Here is a 13,679-nt window from a genome sequence, read left to right on the forward strand (position 1 = left end):
CCATACGTCCCGGGAAGTTGGGGGCGTCAGATTACCGTCCTTCAGAACGGACCACGACCCAGACCTACTCGGTTTTCATCCGCTCTTCCCACCGGGCTCCACCACCCCAAGGCTGCTCCCGCTCTCCCGATGCGGCTTCGGCCACCGTGTCTAGTCACCACTGGGTTGCCCTTCGAGGAGCCTCTGCCCGCGGCGAGAGACCGCCACCGCCACATCGCAGGCAGAACACAATGAGCTGGAGTCTGCAGTCCGGATCCGAACTGCGCTTGCGCGTTGCCGGGAGACCCGCCGAGCCGGATTCCCTCAAGTCAGAGCTGCGGCGCTTCTGCTTCGCAGACTCCACTTCCCAGAGGGCGAATCGGCGGCAAGCGCCCGCACCAGCGCCGGGCGGAGAAACTGACATTGCGCGCCTGCGCAGATTAGGGCCCCGCCGCTCAACACCCCCACCCCCTACCCCACCCAGGCCAAGGGGGTTTCCTTGCAGAAACTACATTTCCCAGGGACCTCGGCGGAGGCGTCACGGTTCCCTAGGCAGGTAACCACCCGCGCGCTAACCCTCACGTGCGGATTTGGTTCCGTCTTGGTCAGACTAGGGAAGGCAGAGACCAACGAAAAGTTAACGAAGGGATAAGGAAGGTCAGTCCGAGGAAGCGGCACCTGATCCGGTGAGGAGAGCTAATCCAGGACGGCCCCCAAGGACTCAGAAGGAGGCGACAAGTCGAAAAGGAGCGTTCCTGAGGGAGGACCGCGCGGAGATGACTTGAGAAGGCAGCGGGGCTGTGCCTCGGCCACGGGGATGCAAAAAATGCTAACAGTGTGGCCTGGCGTTCGGGCTGGGGCGTGGTTCGGGCGATGAGTGGGGCCCGGGGACCGGGAGGACGGAGGTGCGGGCTGAAGGCCTGCGGACCAGTGAGGAGGCTGCTGCGGCAGTTCAGGACCCAGCGGATAGAGGCTGGGACCAGAGTGGTGGCCACGGTACCAAGGGCATGGAGCGAGAAACGTCGACAGGTAGAATAAACTTGGTTCTCCACGACTTATCAGGAGGATGGAGCTGGATGCCAAGGAGTCTGTCTTGTACAACTGGGTGGTATTTAGAAAGGTGGTATTTATTTTTGTGGACAGTATTTTGCGGAGGCGGGCAAGGATGAGGTAAAATATAGAAAGATCCAACTGGAGATATTTAGTTGCCTTTGAATTTTCACGGAGCTTGGGAAGGAAAGATGAGAGAGTTTTAACTTTGTCGGTGGCGAAAAAAAGCCAAGAACGGGACCTGAGATTTGTCAGCTAGGGAACTGTTGGCCACCTCTTAGTGAGCAGTGTCAGTGACTTTACTTACGTGACACTATGGCATTATGTTTTGGCTTTTACTGAAGATTTCATTCTATAGACACTTTTGGAGCATTTATGTGTCAGGCATTGTGCTAGGGGCTGGAGAAATAGTGAAACCCTGAACTTACGCAGGTTGAATTCTACTAGAGGGGGTACTCAATAAACAGAAAATATTGATTAGGTAGTGATGACACACTGAGGCTGTGTTACGGTTTAGAGTGTGACGGGGGTGGGGAGGTGGGGATTATTTTCAGGAGCGTTTTGAGAAGTTAGTTCTCTTTGAGGAGGTAACATTTGAGCAGAGATTTGAATGTAGTGAGGAAGGAAACCATGTGAATATCTGGGAAGAGAACAGAAATGCTGACCAGAGATAGAAGTGTGCTTGGTGAGCCTGTGGTTTAGCAAGGCCAGTGTGACAGGAGAGGGCATAGTGAACAAGGGAGAGTGGGAGAGGAGGTTGGAAGGGTAATTAGAGGGCTTGAAGGCCATCGTAAAAAGTTTGCATGTATTCTCTGTGTGACAGAAAACCATCGAAGGGGTTTGAGCAAAAGAGTGGCTTGGCTGAACACATTTTGACAGAATCACTGGTCCGCTGTGGGGCGAACAGGCTGTGGTGCAGCTAGAGGGAATACAGGGAAACCAGTTAGGAGGCTATTACACCAGTGGGGGGGTGGGGGAAAGAGAGAGCCTCCTACAATTATATCACCTTCCTACAAGGCATTTGCTTTGAAAGCCTAAGATAATTAAGGGTTCTGGATGCCATGCTAAGGAGTTTGGATATTGTTCTGTTTTCAGATATATAAGGATAATAATAATAAAATATTTATTGAGCACTAAATATGTGTTGGGCACTTTCATAAGCACTTTACATTAGTATTGAATGTAATCCAAAGCTATGAGGTTTGCACTGTTAACAAATAAGAAAACTGAGACAGCTATATATTAAGTGCCTTGCACAAGGTCTCATGTCTAGTAAGTGGGACCAGGAGTCCTGCCCCTGCTGATAGAGGAAAGGTGCAGAAGTTTCCTCCTGACTGTTGCCCAGAATGGCTGAGCACTGACATACCAAGGCCCGAAGCTTCCAAAACTCCTGAAAAAGTAGTGAAACCTTCATTTATCTGACCCATTTCTCCTGCTGCTCCCTCTAAGTGTTAATATTTTACCAGTTTGGGGTTATTGCATCCATCTTAGGCTTGAATACATTTTATTCTTCCTTTCCCCCTTGTCCTCTGCCTTCCTTTTGAGCCTTTAATTTTGCTACTGTCTTTATAATCTTCCATCTGTTTTCTACCCATCTCTCTGCCTCCTTCTTCCCCTCCATTTCTGTCTCTTGAGATCAGGTGGGGAACAAGAAAATACATGAAGGGAAAGGAAGAAGCTGGATGCAAGGGAGAGACATTATTTAAAATCTTAAGTTTCTGAGGTTACAATTAATTCAGTGTTTCATTCCTCCTTAGTCCTTGCCTTTTCTAATTCCATAGAGGTCCTGTAGCCCAAAGAGCCCAAACTGCTCAAATTCCAAACACTCAGAGTCCATGGGGCACCTCCCTCCATTGCCACCCACAAATATCTTCTGTACCCATCGTTTCTTGATTCCCACCTCTCCCAGTGGAAAGTTTCTTTCCTCCTGTTGAAAAAGATCCCTGCAGCCTCCACCTGTGCCCCAAGTCTTATTTTCCCACTTTGAGCTGCACATCCCCTCCTTACTGCACCTTCAGACTCTCCCATGCAGTGATAAATATGCTCAGTTCTTCTACCTTAAATCATACAAACGCTCTTGGCAGATTATTCGTTGGCTAAATCAACACCTTTCTCAATCCCCCCTTTTCCTTGCCTACCTCCTCTATAGAGGCTGGAAGAGCTAAGTACTTATTTTTTTCAGCCTCCTTTGCTCCTAGCCTCCATGCAACACAGCTGTGGTCAGTGAGGTTTAGGCAGAAGTCTGCTGAGGGGCTTCTGGGAAAACCTTTTCTGATAAAAGGCACAGATGTTGCTGGTGCTACACACACCCTTTCTTCCTGCTCTGAATGCAGATATTTTACCTGAAGCTATAGGAGCCATCATGTGACATGATGAAAAAGTCATGAAACTCAAGGCATTGAATTATTTTGTCTGAACCAATGCCAACCACCTCCAGATTTGTTATGGGAGAAAAACAAATCCCTATTTGCTTGTAAGCCATTGTTATCTGGGCTTTCTATTATTTGTAGCCAAAAGCTCTTCTGATATATACACCCTCTCTCAACCACAATCTCTCTCTAGTTATCTTCCTAAATCTCTCCTTTCTCAAACTACTAAGTTCTTTTCAACCTTTAACTCACTCTTCAACCCACTAAAATTTACAGAGGTTATCAATAACCAAAACCAAAGGCCATTTTCTATTTTTACCTTACTTTAATCCTCTGTGGCATTTGAAAATATGAAGTATTCCTATCCCTATGCTAAAATTCTTTTTTCTATGCCACCACCTTCTCCTGATTTTTTTCTGTTTTTCATTTTTCTTTTGCCTGTTGTTTCCCCTCAGCTTCTACTGATGACGCCTTCCACTTACTGCATTCAAAGACAGTACTCCCAGAAAACCCTTTATCACTGCCCCTTCTTATTCTACTGCCTATCAGGAATCTTCACTTGGATACCCACAGACTCATATAATACCCCCTGACCAAACTCATCATTGCCCCACAAAGTCGGTCAACTTTTTGTGTTCTTAATTATGGCACCCATCCACCCAAATAAATTAAAGTGCTCACATTTAATGGATTACATTACCTAGATTCTGCCTTATTATTGCTTGAATTCTTCCTTTCCTCTCCCATCCCACTGCCAGTTTCTCGGTTCAGCCCTTAGAAAACAAAACAAAGACTATCTTATGCAGTTTGATTTCCTAATCATATTTATCACCTATTTAGCACTTATTAAATGTGTATAAAATAAATGAAATGGCCTTAACTACTCTCATAACTATAGATCTAAAAAATCTTTCTCTATGATTGTTTTGAATATGTTGTGAGTAGCAAAGATTTTGTTAATATGTCAAATTTTCATGTCTGTTAGTGTTTAGCCTCTTCTCCTTTCCACTTTGATAGTTAGAGTACAACACAAAGATGTATTTTAATCCTATGTACTCAAAGACTATATTTGTTATATTGTTTTCTAAGTAATTAGCTTATTTAACAATAGTTTAATGACTGTTAATTGAAAACTTAAAACAGCATGCTATTGCATTAAGATTTGCACAATTATTCTATCACCTGGTAGCAAGCAGCCAATATTTCAGAGGAGAAAATAACAGGGGGAGGGGGAAGGACATGGAGGGATAATAGAAGTTGGTATAGGTAGAGAATTTTGACTCAAAACATTCAGGGAAACCAGATTGTGGAACAGGAGCATCTAGATAACATATATAACATGGTGAAAAATCAAGCATATTTATGTTTGTAGCATTTTAGAGCTTATAGGGATCTTGGAGCCTTCTAAATCTAAAATCCCTCATTTACCAAATAAGGACACTGGGACCTGGTGAAAGTAGGTGACTTGTCCAAGTTAGTGGCAGATCAGGACTACATACCAGGTCTTTGGGCTATCCAGTTAAGCACTCTCACATTTCCTCTCCAGTGTGAAGTCTCTGATGTCCAAAGGAGAATCTGCAGTATAATACAATAGAACTTATCTTCAGCATGAATCCTCATTGCTTAGAACATTAGCTACTTAAACCTTCCGGTATAAAGTTTTACTTTCTGAATCAAGATTTCTCCACTTTTATATGGTTTCTCTGCAGTGGTCTGTATTTTCTGATATGGTATATTATACTTCAACTAAAAGATTACTACAATCGTTACATTTATTAGGTTTCTACATTACATGACTTATCTGATTATCACTGAAGAGTTCATCACGGTGAAGGATCCCATGGAAGCTTCCCTCACGTATGAGTTCTCTGATGCCGTGTAAGATTTGTACTCCGACTGAAAGCTTTTCCACATTCATTACACTGATAGGGTTTCTCTCCTGTATGAGTTCTCTGATGCACTATAAGGGATGAATTCTTAATGAAGGCTTTTCCACACTGATTGCATTCATAGGGCTTCTCACCAGTATGAATTCTTTGATGCTCAATAAGGTATGCGCTCTGGCTGAAGGCCTTTCCACATTCACTGCATTCATAAGGCTTCTCTCCAGTATGAGTAACCTGATGTACAGTAAGGGATGATCGCCCAGTGAAATGTTTTCCACATACCATACACTCATAAGGTTTCTCTCCAGTATGAATTCTCCGATGCTGAGTAAGAGATGAATTCTTACTGAAAGCTTTCCCACACTGATTACATTCAAAAGGTTTTACTCCAGAATGAAGTCTCTGATGCTCTATAAGGTATGTACTTTGGCTAAAGGATTTCCCACATTTGTTACATTTGTAGGGTTTTTCTCCAGTATGATTTCGCTGATGCAGGGTAAGAGCTGAGCTCTTACTAAAGGCTTTTCCACATTCACTACACTCATAGGGCTTTTCTCCAGTATGGCTTCTCTGATGAACAGTAAGATGCATACTTTGACTGAAGGCTTTTCCACATTCATTACATTCATAGGGTTTTTCTCCTGTATGAGTTCTTTGATGCACTGTGAGGTTCATACTTTGGGTAAAAGCCTTACCACATTCATTACATTTGTAGGGTTTCTCTCCAGTATGAATCCTTTCATGTTGAATAAGGGATGAATTCTTGCGGAAAGCTTTTCCACACTCTTTACATTGATATGGTTTCTCTCCAGTATGAGTTCTTTGATGAACAGTAAGGTTCATGCTCTGACTGAAGGTTTTCCCACATTCGTTACATTTGTAAGGTTTCTCTCCAGTATGAATTCTTTGATGCACAGTAAGCGAGGAGCGTTCAATGAAGTGCTTCCCACATACATTACAGTTATAGGGTTTCTCCCCTGTATGAGTCCTCTGGTGCTTAAGGAGGGATGAACTCTGGCTGAAGGTTTTCCCACACTCGTTACATCCATAGATTTTCTTTCCTGCAAACATTCTTTGAGTTTTAATTAATTCAGCATTTTGTTTAGTGTCCTTTCCATGTGAATTCCAACTGTGAGGACTTTTCCCCACAGGAATAGTTTGTTGTGTATCAATGATTGAACCCTGACTGAAACATCTTTCAAATTCATTACCTCCACATGTCCTTCTCACAGTGAGGGTTTCCTTATGGGTAATGTGTACTTGGCCCAGGTGTCTATCCTGGTTTTTCTGTTGCCCCTCTAACCAATTATCAGGTTCCCAGGTTCCCCCTAAAGAAGAATGCCAGAGACCTTCTCTTTCCATTATTACCCCATAAGATAAATCTTCAATAATTTGGGCTTTGTAGTTGACTCTTTGGTTTCAAGTCTTGTCTCCCAGTCTGAAAAAAATAAAAAATTCAAATACACATTGGTTTCTGTGCTGGGAGACTGAAAACTGTATAAGGCAGGAATAAGAGAATGAAACTGAGAATGACTATAGGGCACATTTGAGAGCTTTCAAAGATGTCCCTATAATTAGGAAGAGAATTGGAAGGGAGGGAAAGAACAGTGAGCCGTCCATAAATAATAGGGAAACTAGAAGCAGGGTAAGCAGAGGAAAGAGTGAGCCTATGCAGGAGGGATAGATACTGAAATCACTGCTGGACAAGGCTAAATAATGAATACGGAACTAAGGGAAGATATACAGACGAGCTGGGATTGGGAGAGGCAGATCACAAAGCCCTGGCACATTTATCTGGTACTCCTACCAGCAGTTTCTTCCCTCCCGAAGGCTGCCTATAATTCTGATACTAAATCTTCATAAAACATCACAGTGTGACACAGTGAAAAGATTGTTTACCCTAGAGTCAGACAAACGTGGGTTTAAACACTGGCTGTTAATCACTTATCATCTTAAGTAGTTGTTTCTCTGAGTCTGAGTTTTCAGAGCTATAAAATGAGGATAAAATAATCTGATAAGGATTAAGTAAATTAATGTATGTAAACTACCCTTAGGGAACATACTTGTCTGGAACGTAAAATACCAGAACATACTTGAAACTTAAACTCTCAAGGTAGGACAGCAAAATCTAAAAGCTCCTCTCTGCTCCGCAAGGAGCATGTGATTTTCTCACTCTCCTAAGAGAGGACTCTCTTAAGAGAGTCCTAAAGGGCCCTACCCTTTCCTAAATATCCATTCCTTACAGATAAGAACTGGTGGCAGAGGCAGGTAGGGGAGAATCTGTTGAACTGCTTGAGATGGGGCTGGAGGAAAGGCCTTGTAGCCACTCAGACTTTATTTTCTCAGATCCCATTTCTTATCCCAGACAAAACATCCTGGAGGCAGAGAGGCAGAGCACAGGGAACTACAATCTGAGAATCACCTTGTCAGCTTGATCAAAATTATCAACACTGAACCAACAGACCAAAGGTCTGTGGACAGGAGGTTTACTATGAAGCAAAAGATATGCATGAACTGGACTTCCTCCTTCCAATCTGACCTGCTTACATAAAACAAGAGAAAAAGTGGAAAGCCAAGCAGGCTCCACCTATAAAACACACACACCACCAAGTAACCTCACAGAGGACCTATCCAGTCAAGCATGAAATACCAACAGGCAACACATGAACTGGAGGCTGCCTCTTGCCCCACTTCACTCTATCATATCCAGCTATCCAACTGAAGTTCTTTGAGATCATTCCAAGTGCTACCCAGTAAACAACATAAAGGACATGGGGCATCTATTCACACTGTTAGACAAATACAATGTCCAGACAGACAAAACTATTCAAAGATAAATGACACAGAAAATATCAAATTTGGAAACTAGGTAGAGGTTCAAGAAATTTTTAAAATAATAAAAGCAGGAGAACAAGGCGGGGGGGAAGCATTAAAACCAAATGGGAGAATAAACATTGGAAGAATAAATGCTTCCAGTCATCAAAAGATGTAAAAAGAAAAAAAAAGTTACATACTGGGAGAAGGGATTTGCAACACGTGACCCAAAAAGAGCTCTAGAACTTAGACTTGGAAAACAATACCTGTAGAACACTAAGCCCACTAGAAAAATGGACAAAAGGCTTGAATAGACACTTAAGGAAAGGAAACCTGGGGACTTCCCTGGTGGCGCAGTGGTTAAGAATCCGCCTGCCAACGCAGGGCACACGGGTTTGAGCCCTGGTCTGGGAAGATCACACATGCTGCGAAGCAACTAAGCCCGTGCGCCACAACTACTGAGCCTGTGCTCTAGAGCCTGTGAGCCACAACCACTGAGCCCACATGTCACAACTACTGAAGCCCGCGCGCCTAGGGCCCGTGCTCTGCAACAAGAGAAGCCACCGCAATGAGAAGCCCATGCACCACAACGAAGAGGAGCCCCTGCTCGCCGCAACTAGAGAAAGCCCACACACAGCAATGAAGACCCAATGCAGCCAAAAATAAAAATAAATAAATAAATTTATTTAAAAAAAGAAAAAGAAAAGGAAACCTGAATAGTGAGTAAACATAAGCAAAGATGCCAATCCAACAGTAACCAGGAGAAGGTTGAGTAAAGCCTCAGTGAGATAACTATTACCACATCCACCTGAGAAACAAAATTCAAAAGTTCAAACTGACAGCTTCAGAATTTAGAAAGATGTGCAGTATGGGGGAACTTTCACATACTGCTGGTAGGAGTGTAATTTGGTTCAAGTATTTGAAAAACAGTTTAGCACTACCTAGAATGTAGAACAGGCACACAGACTATGATTTAGCAAATCCACTAGTAGGTACATACACTTAGGTAAATCTATCTTGTAAAGGTTCACCACGATTCATAATTTTTAAAGTAGCATTGTGTACAATAGCAAAAAACTGGAAACAACCCAAATGTCTACCAACAAGAGAAACGATAATTAAATTGTCAAATACTTATACAAGAGAAATGAAAACAGTGAATGTTATGGATTTCACGTCTGTTCTCCCCAAAATTCATATGTTGAAGCCTAATCCCCAGTGAGACAATATTAAGAAGTGGGGGTCTTTGGGTCATTAAGTCATGAGGGTAAAGCCCTGATAAGATTAGTGCCCTGATAAGAAGTGGCACACACGAGGGAACTTGCTCTATCCTATGAACCAGGAGGAGGGCCCTCACCAAAAACCCATCCATGCTAGCACCCTGATCTCAGACTTCCAGCGTCTGGAACTATGAGAAATAAATGTCTGATAAATTCAGTCACCTGGTCTATGGTATTCTGTTACAGCAGCCTGAACTGCTTAAGACAGTAAACATTAATAAACTAAAGCCACACATATCAATATAAATGAATAAATAATTTAAGCAAAGTCACAGAAAAATAAATACAGTAAGAGTCTATTTAGGTAAAGTTTAAAAACAGACTATAACTAAATATATTGTTCATCTGTGGATAGCAATACTATAAAGAAAAGCAAGGGAAGGGATTTATCACAGAAGTGAGAACAGTGGTTATGTCTTGGGTAGAGGAAGAGGATGGGAATGAGGAGGTGCATATAAAGCTACTAGGGTACTAGCAGTGTTCCGTTTCTGAACCTGAATCTGGGCTCTAGTGCCTGGGTGTTTGCTTTCGTTATTATTCATTCATTTTTATCATCATGAACTATAAAAAAAGCAGTACGGTTAAGACAACAACTTTGGAGCTGCTCCACCTGGCTCCATCACTGTTAGCTGTGCGACCTTGGGCAGATTACTTAACCTGTCCTGTGCTCCAGTTTCCTCATCTGTAAAATGGTACCTATCTAGTGTTGATATGTGAAAAATAATTAGTTGATATTTATAAAGGGCTTAGAAGACTAGGTAGGTTTTTGCTAAGTAGTACCCATATTTTACACATTCTTCTGTATATATGACATTTCAAAAAACAAATGAGAACAACAACAAAATGTTTTCTATTTTGGAAAATATTGATCATTTTAAGTTGAAACATATACTGCAGAAAACTTAATAGTAAGGGTTCAGTATATCTTCATGGAATTTAGAGACCTAACTTAAAAAGTTACCTCTGAAGATTTGCTGCTTAAGAAAAAGAAAAAAAATAGACTGCACTACAAATTTTTTAGAAACTGGCCTAAGTGATCACTCCAAGAACATGGGATGCCGAAGGACAGTGGAGTCATGTCTACAAAGGACTGAGGAAAAACTGATGTGACTCAAGAATTCCACATAGCCAGTCTCTATACATGCATAGGTAAAAAACAAAACATGTTCTTAAATATGAAAGATTCAGTAATTGCAATACTCCTAAACCATTCCTGAAATATTACTTAAATATTTAAATGTTTGAACAAAGGATTTATCCAGGAATTCCAGAATGCTCACTATTAGGAATCTAGTAATATATTAATAGGTCATGGAAAAAAGGGCATATGATCAACCTGATGGATGCTTCAAGTATTTGATAATATCCAACATCCAATCTTGATTCAAAAACAAAAATATTAGCATTGTACCAAGCATAAAAATAAAACACTAGAAGAATTCACACTAAAAAACAGAATCAAGGAAAGGATGCTTACTATTACTGCAACTATTTAATATTGTTCCAAAAGTGTGATCACTTTTAGACAAATGAGAGGGGAGGAAGTTTCATTTTTCCCAGATTACATGACTGTCTCTGTGGAAAACATAAAATTGTTAAGGTGGCTTTACTCATATTAGTGAAGTATTGAAGGTTGGAACTGAGCACTAAAAATCAAAACCATAGCTCTTTCAGGATTGGATGACATTTCAGATCCTTGCCATTTTGCTCTCATTAAATAAGGACCTGTAACATGCACAGCTTTATGCTTGGCCACAATAAGAGTTCAATGATTGTTAGAGGTTATCATTATCATTATTATTTTATGTCAAACAATATACAGCTCTCTCTTCCATTCCTTTATTCCTAAGCAGTTCTTTCAAGTGATGGCCCATACTCCCTTACAGTCTTAGAATGCCTAGTTAACTTTAGGATTTATATTAACTTTGCTACTCATCAGTACATAAGAGTCCCCAGGACCAAGGGGTATGGGAAAGCACAGCTCTTTCTGTATTTATGGCTGGGACTGGCTGTAGTAGAGGCCAAGAACCTGCAGAGTATTTGGCCGGGGGTCGGGGGCCTGGGTGAGAGACTTGGGCAGCAGGCCCTGCTCTTCCTAGGGCAAGCTGATTTCTTTCTTTTCTCCTTTTATATTTCTTCCAGCCTAACAGTTAAGTTACTCCTTCCATTCAACCAGACTATTTCAGTACTCAGCTGACTGGACTTCCTACGTAACACTCTTGCTACCCTACAGTGCATTCTCCACAAAGGAGCCAGATCGATCTTCTGAACATGATAAATCATTCATTCAATAACTATTTATTGAGTGAGGCACTGTTCAAGGTGCTAGGGATACAGCAATGAACAAAAGTGCCCTGGAGGAACTTATATTTTAGTGAGAGGAAGAAGGGTAATCAACATAATAAATAAGTAAAATATTTAGTATTTAAGTGGTATACCTTATGGACAAAATCAAAGCAACAAAATGGAAATAGGGAATATGATGGGTAAGGGGAAAAGTTTGTCATTTTAGATACAATCTTCGGGAAAGGGCTCACTGACAAGGTGACATTGAAGACAAGACTTTAGGGGCCAAGGAGGGAGTCACAGGACTATCAAAGGGAGAGCATCCCAGGCAGAAGGAACCACCAGTGCTGAGAGCCTGTGCAAGGATGAACAAACTTTTTGGATTCACCTACATTGATTACAGTCTTTTAGATTAGTTTTCCTACTAGAAGCAAAGATACGTGCCTGTACTAACCATTAATGAGGCTCATTATGAAGGTGGCATGAAGGTACATGGGGACTCGGTAAGAGCACATAAATTCTCTCTCTTTGTGTGTGCATGTGTACACACGTATACATTTACTCACACACAGAGGTAAATCAGATGATGCCTGGGGAAGAGCTGAGCACAGCACTCGGTTGTCGCTTTCCCCTCTTGGTTTTGGACAGCATAATGAGACTAACTGGCAGTAACATCAAAGAAAATCTAGACAGAACAAGATCTGGAGTTTGCACATCATCATGTTTTCTGAGCTCCGTTCTCTTCCTCCACTTTTCTTTGTCTTTATTTCCTTCTCTCCAACGGGTACCTCTCTGCTCTTGTAAATGCATTCAAGTCTCTATCTCAGTAAAAAACAAATCGGAGGCATTCTACATCTGACTTCTTTCAGGTCCTGCCCTTTCTTCCTTTTCCTTCAAAGTTAACTTTGTTGAAAGGATGGTCTGTACTTAAAAGTCTTCCTCTTTTTTGTCGGGGTGGTGGTGGTGGGACTTGCCACATGGCCTGTGGGATCTTAGTTCCCTGACCAGGGATTGAACCTGGGCCCTTGGCAGTGAGAGTGCAGAGTCCTAACCACTGGACCACCAGGGAATTCCCCGTAAAAGTCCTTTTTTACTTCTTCACTCTTCTCCTCAGGCACATGTCCTGCAGCACCAGAGTGCTCCTCCCTGGGTTACAGGCCACTTCCTCAACACTAAGACCAATAGCGTTTCTCATTTCTTACTTGGCACTGTTGCACTCTTCTCTGTTTTTCTCTCTTCCCTTGGCCCGGCTCTCCATAACTCTCTCCTCTCCCTCTGACCACTTTTTCTGTCACCTTTGCTAGAGCATTTTTGTCCCCCAGTCAAATGTTATTCCTCAAGATTCCATCCTTGCTGCTTTGCCCTTCTTACTTGCTCTTCCTGATAATTAAAAATATTCATTGATGTGAGTATCATAAATATAATTATAATTTTCAAAGCTATAGTTTTACCTGATTACTAAAAATTCTACTTGATGTCATCTAATATTCACTCAACAAAGATATTAAATACCTGCTCTCGCAGATAACATGCTAGGCAGGGGATATAAATAAAAGTAAGCTCAATCATGACAATTCAGTAAGCCTACATACTAGTGGCTAGATAGATATTCAAAGAGACAAGAGAAATACAGTGTGAAATGTAATCATACGCAAGTGATAAATCTTTAGTATTCAGCCCAATAGAGAAGTTGGAAGGTGGGTAAAAAACTGGGAGAGGAAAACCCAGTATGAGCAATACCTTTGTTTGCCTCTGATGCTTCTAGAAAACCCACCAACATGACAGTGAAAGAATGAAAAAGTCATAAATAAATGCACTAAAATAATCTAGGGAACAAAATGCTGCAAAAGAAAACAAAAACATAAACAAAAAACCCCTACCAAAAATATAATTTATATATCCTCATACAGACAAGAGAAGTTAATACATGCATTTTAAAAGACTGCTATTAAAAAAGAAGGAGCACTTAGAGAATGAGAAGGCTCATAGAAATAAAAAATATGATAGTAGAAATA

General features: G+C 41.6%; 1 protein-coding gene across 13 annotated transcripts in view; it reads right to left on the minus strand.

Moving 5' to 3' along the window:
* ZFP2 (ZFP2 zinc finger protein) overlaps positions 1 to 13,679 on the minus strand; it is a 69,279-nt gene that overhangs the window by 22,897 nt on the left and 32,703 nt on the right. For 6 of the 13 annotated variants that reach the window (XR_014241216.1, XM_082379367.1, XM_082379369.1 and 3 more), the window contains 2 exons: positions 6,634 to 6,722; positions 69 to 4,973 (listed from right to left, as the gene is read on the minus strand). Coding sequence is in view for 2 of the 13 variants with exons in the window: in XM_082379364.1 (XP_082235490.1) it covers positions 5,252 to 6,646 (1,395 nt within the window). In the remaining 11 variants the exon portion in view is untranslated. Of the gene's footprint in view, positions 1 to 68; positions 6,723 to 13,679 lie in introns of those variants that run through there. The other 7 variants (XM_082379364.1, XM_082379365.1, XM_082379370.1 and 4 more) reach the window with 6 other exon arrangements.

Source organism: Balaenoptera borealis (assembly GCF_965194805.1).
Source record: "Balaenoptera borealis genome assembly, chromosome: 2".
NCBI classification, from domain to species: Eukaryota; Metazoa; Chordata; class Mammalia; order Artiodactyla; family Balaenopteridae; genus Balaenoptera; species Balaenoptera borealis.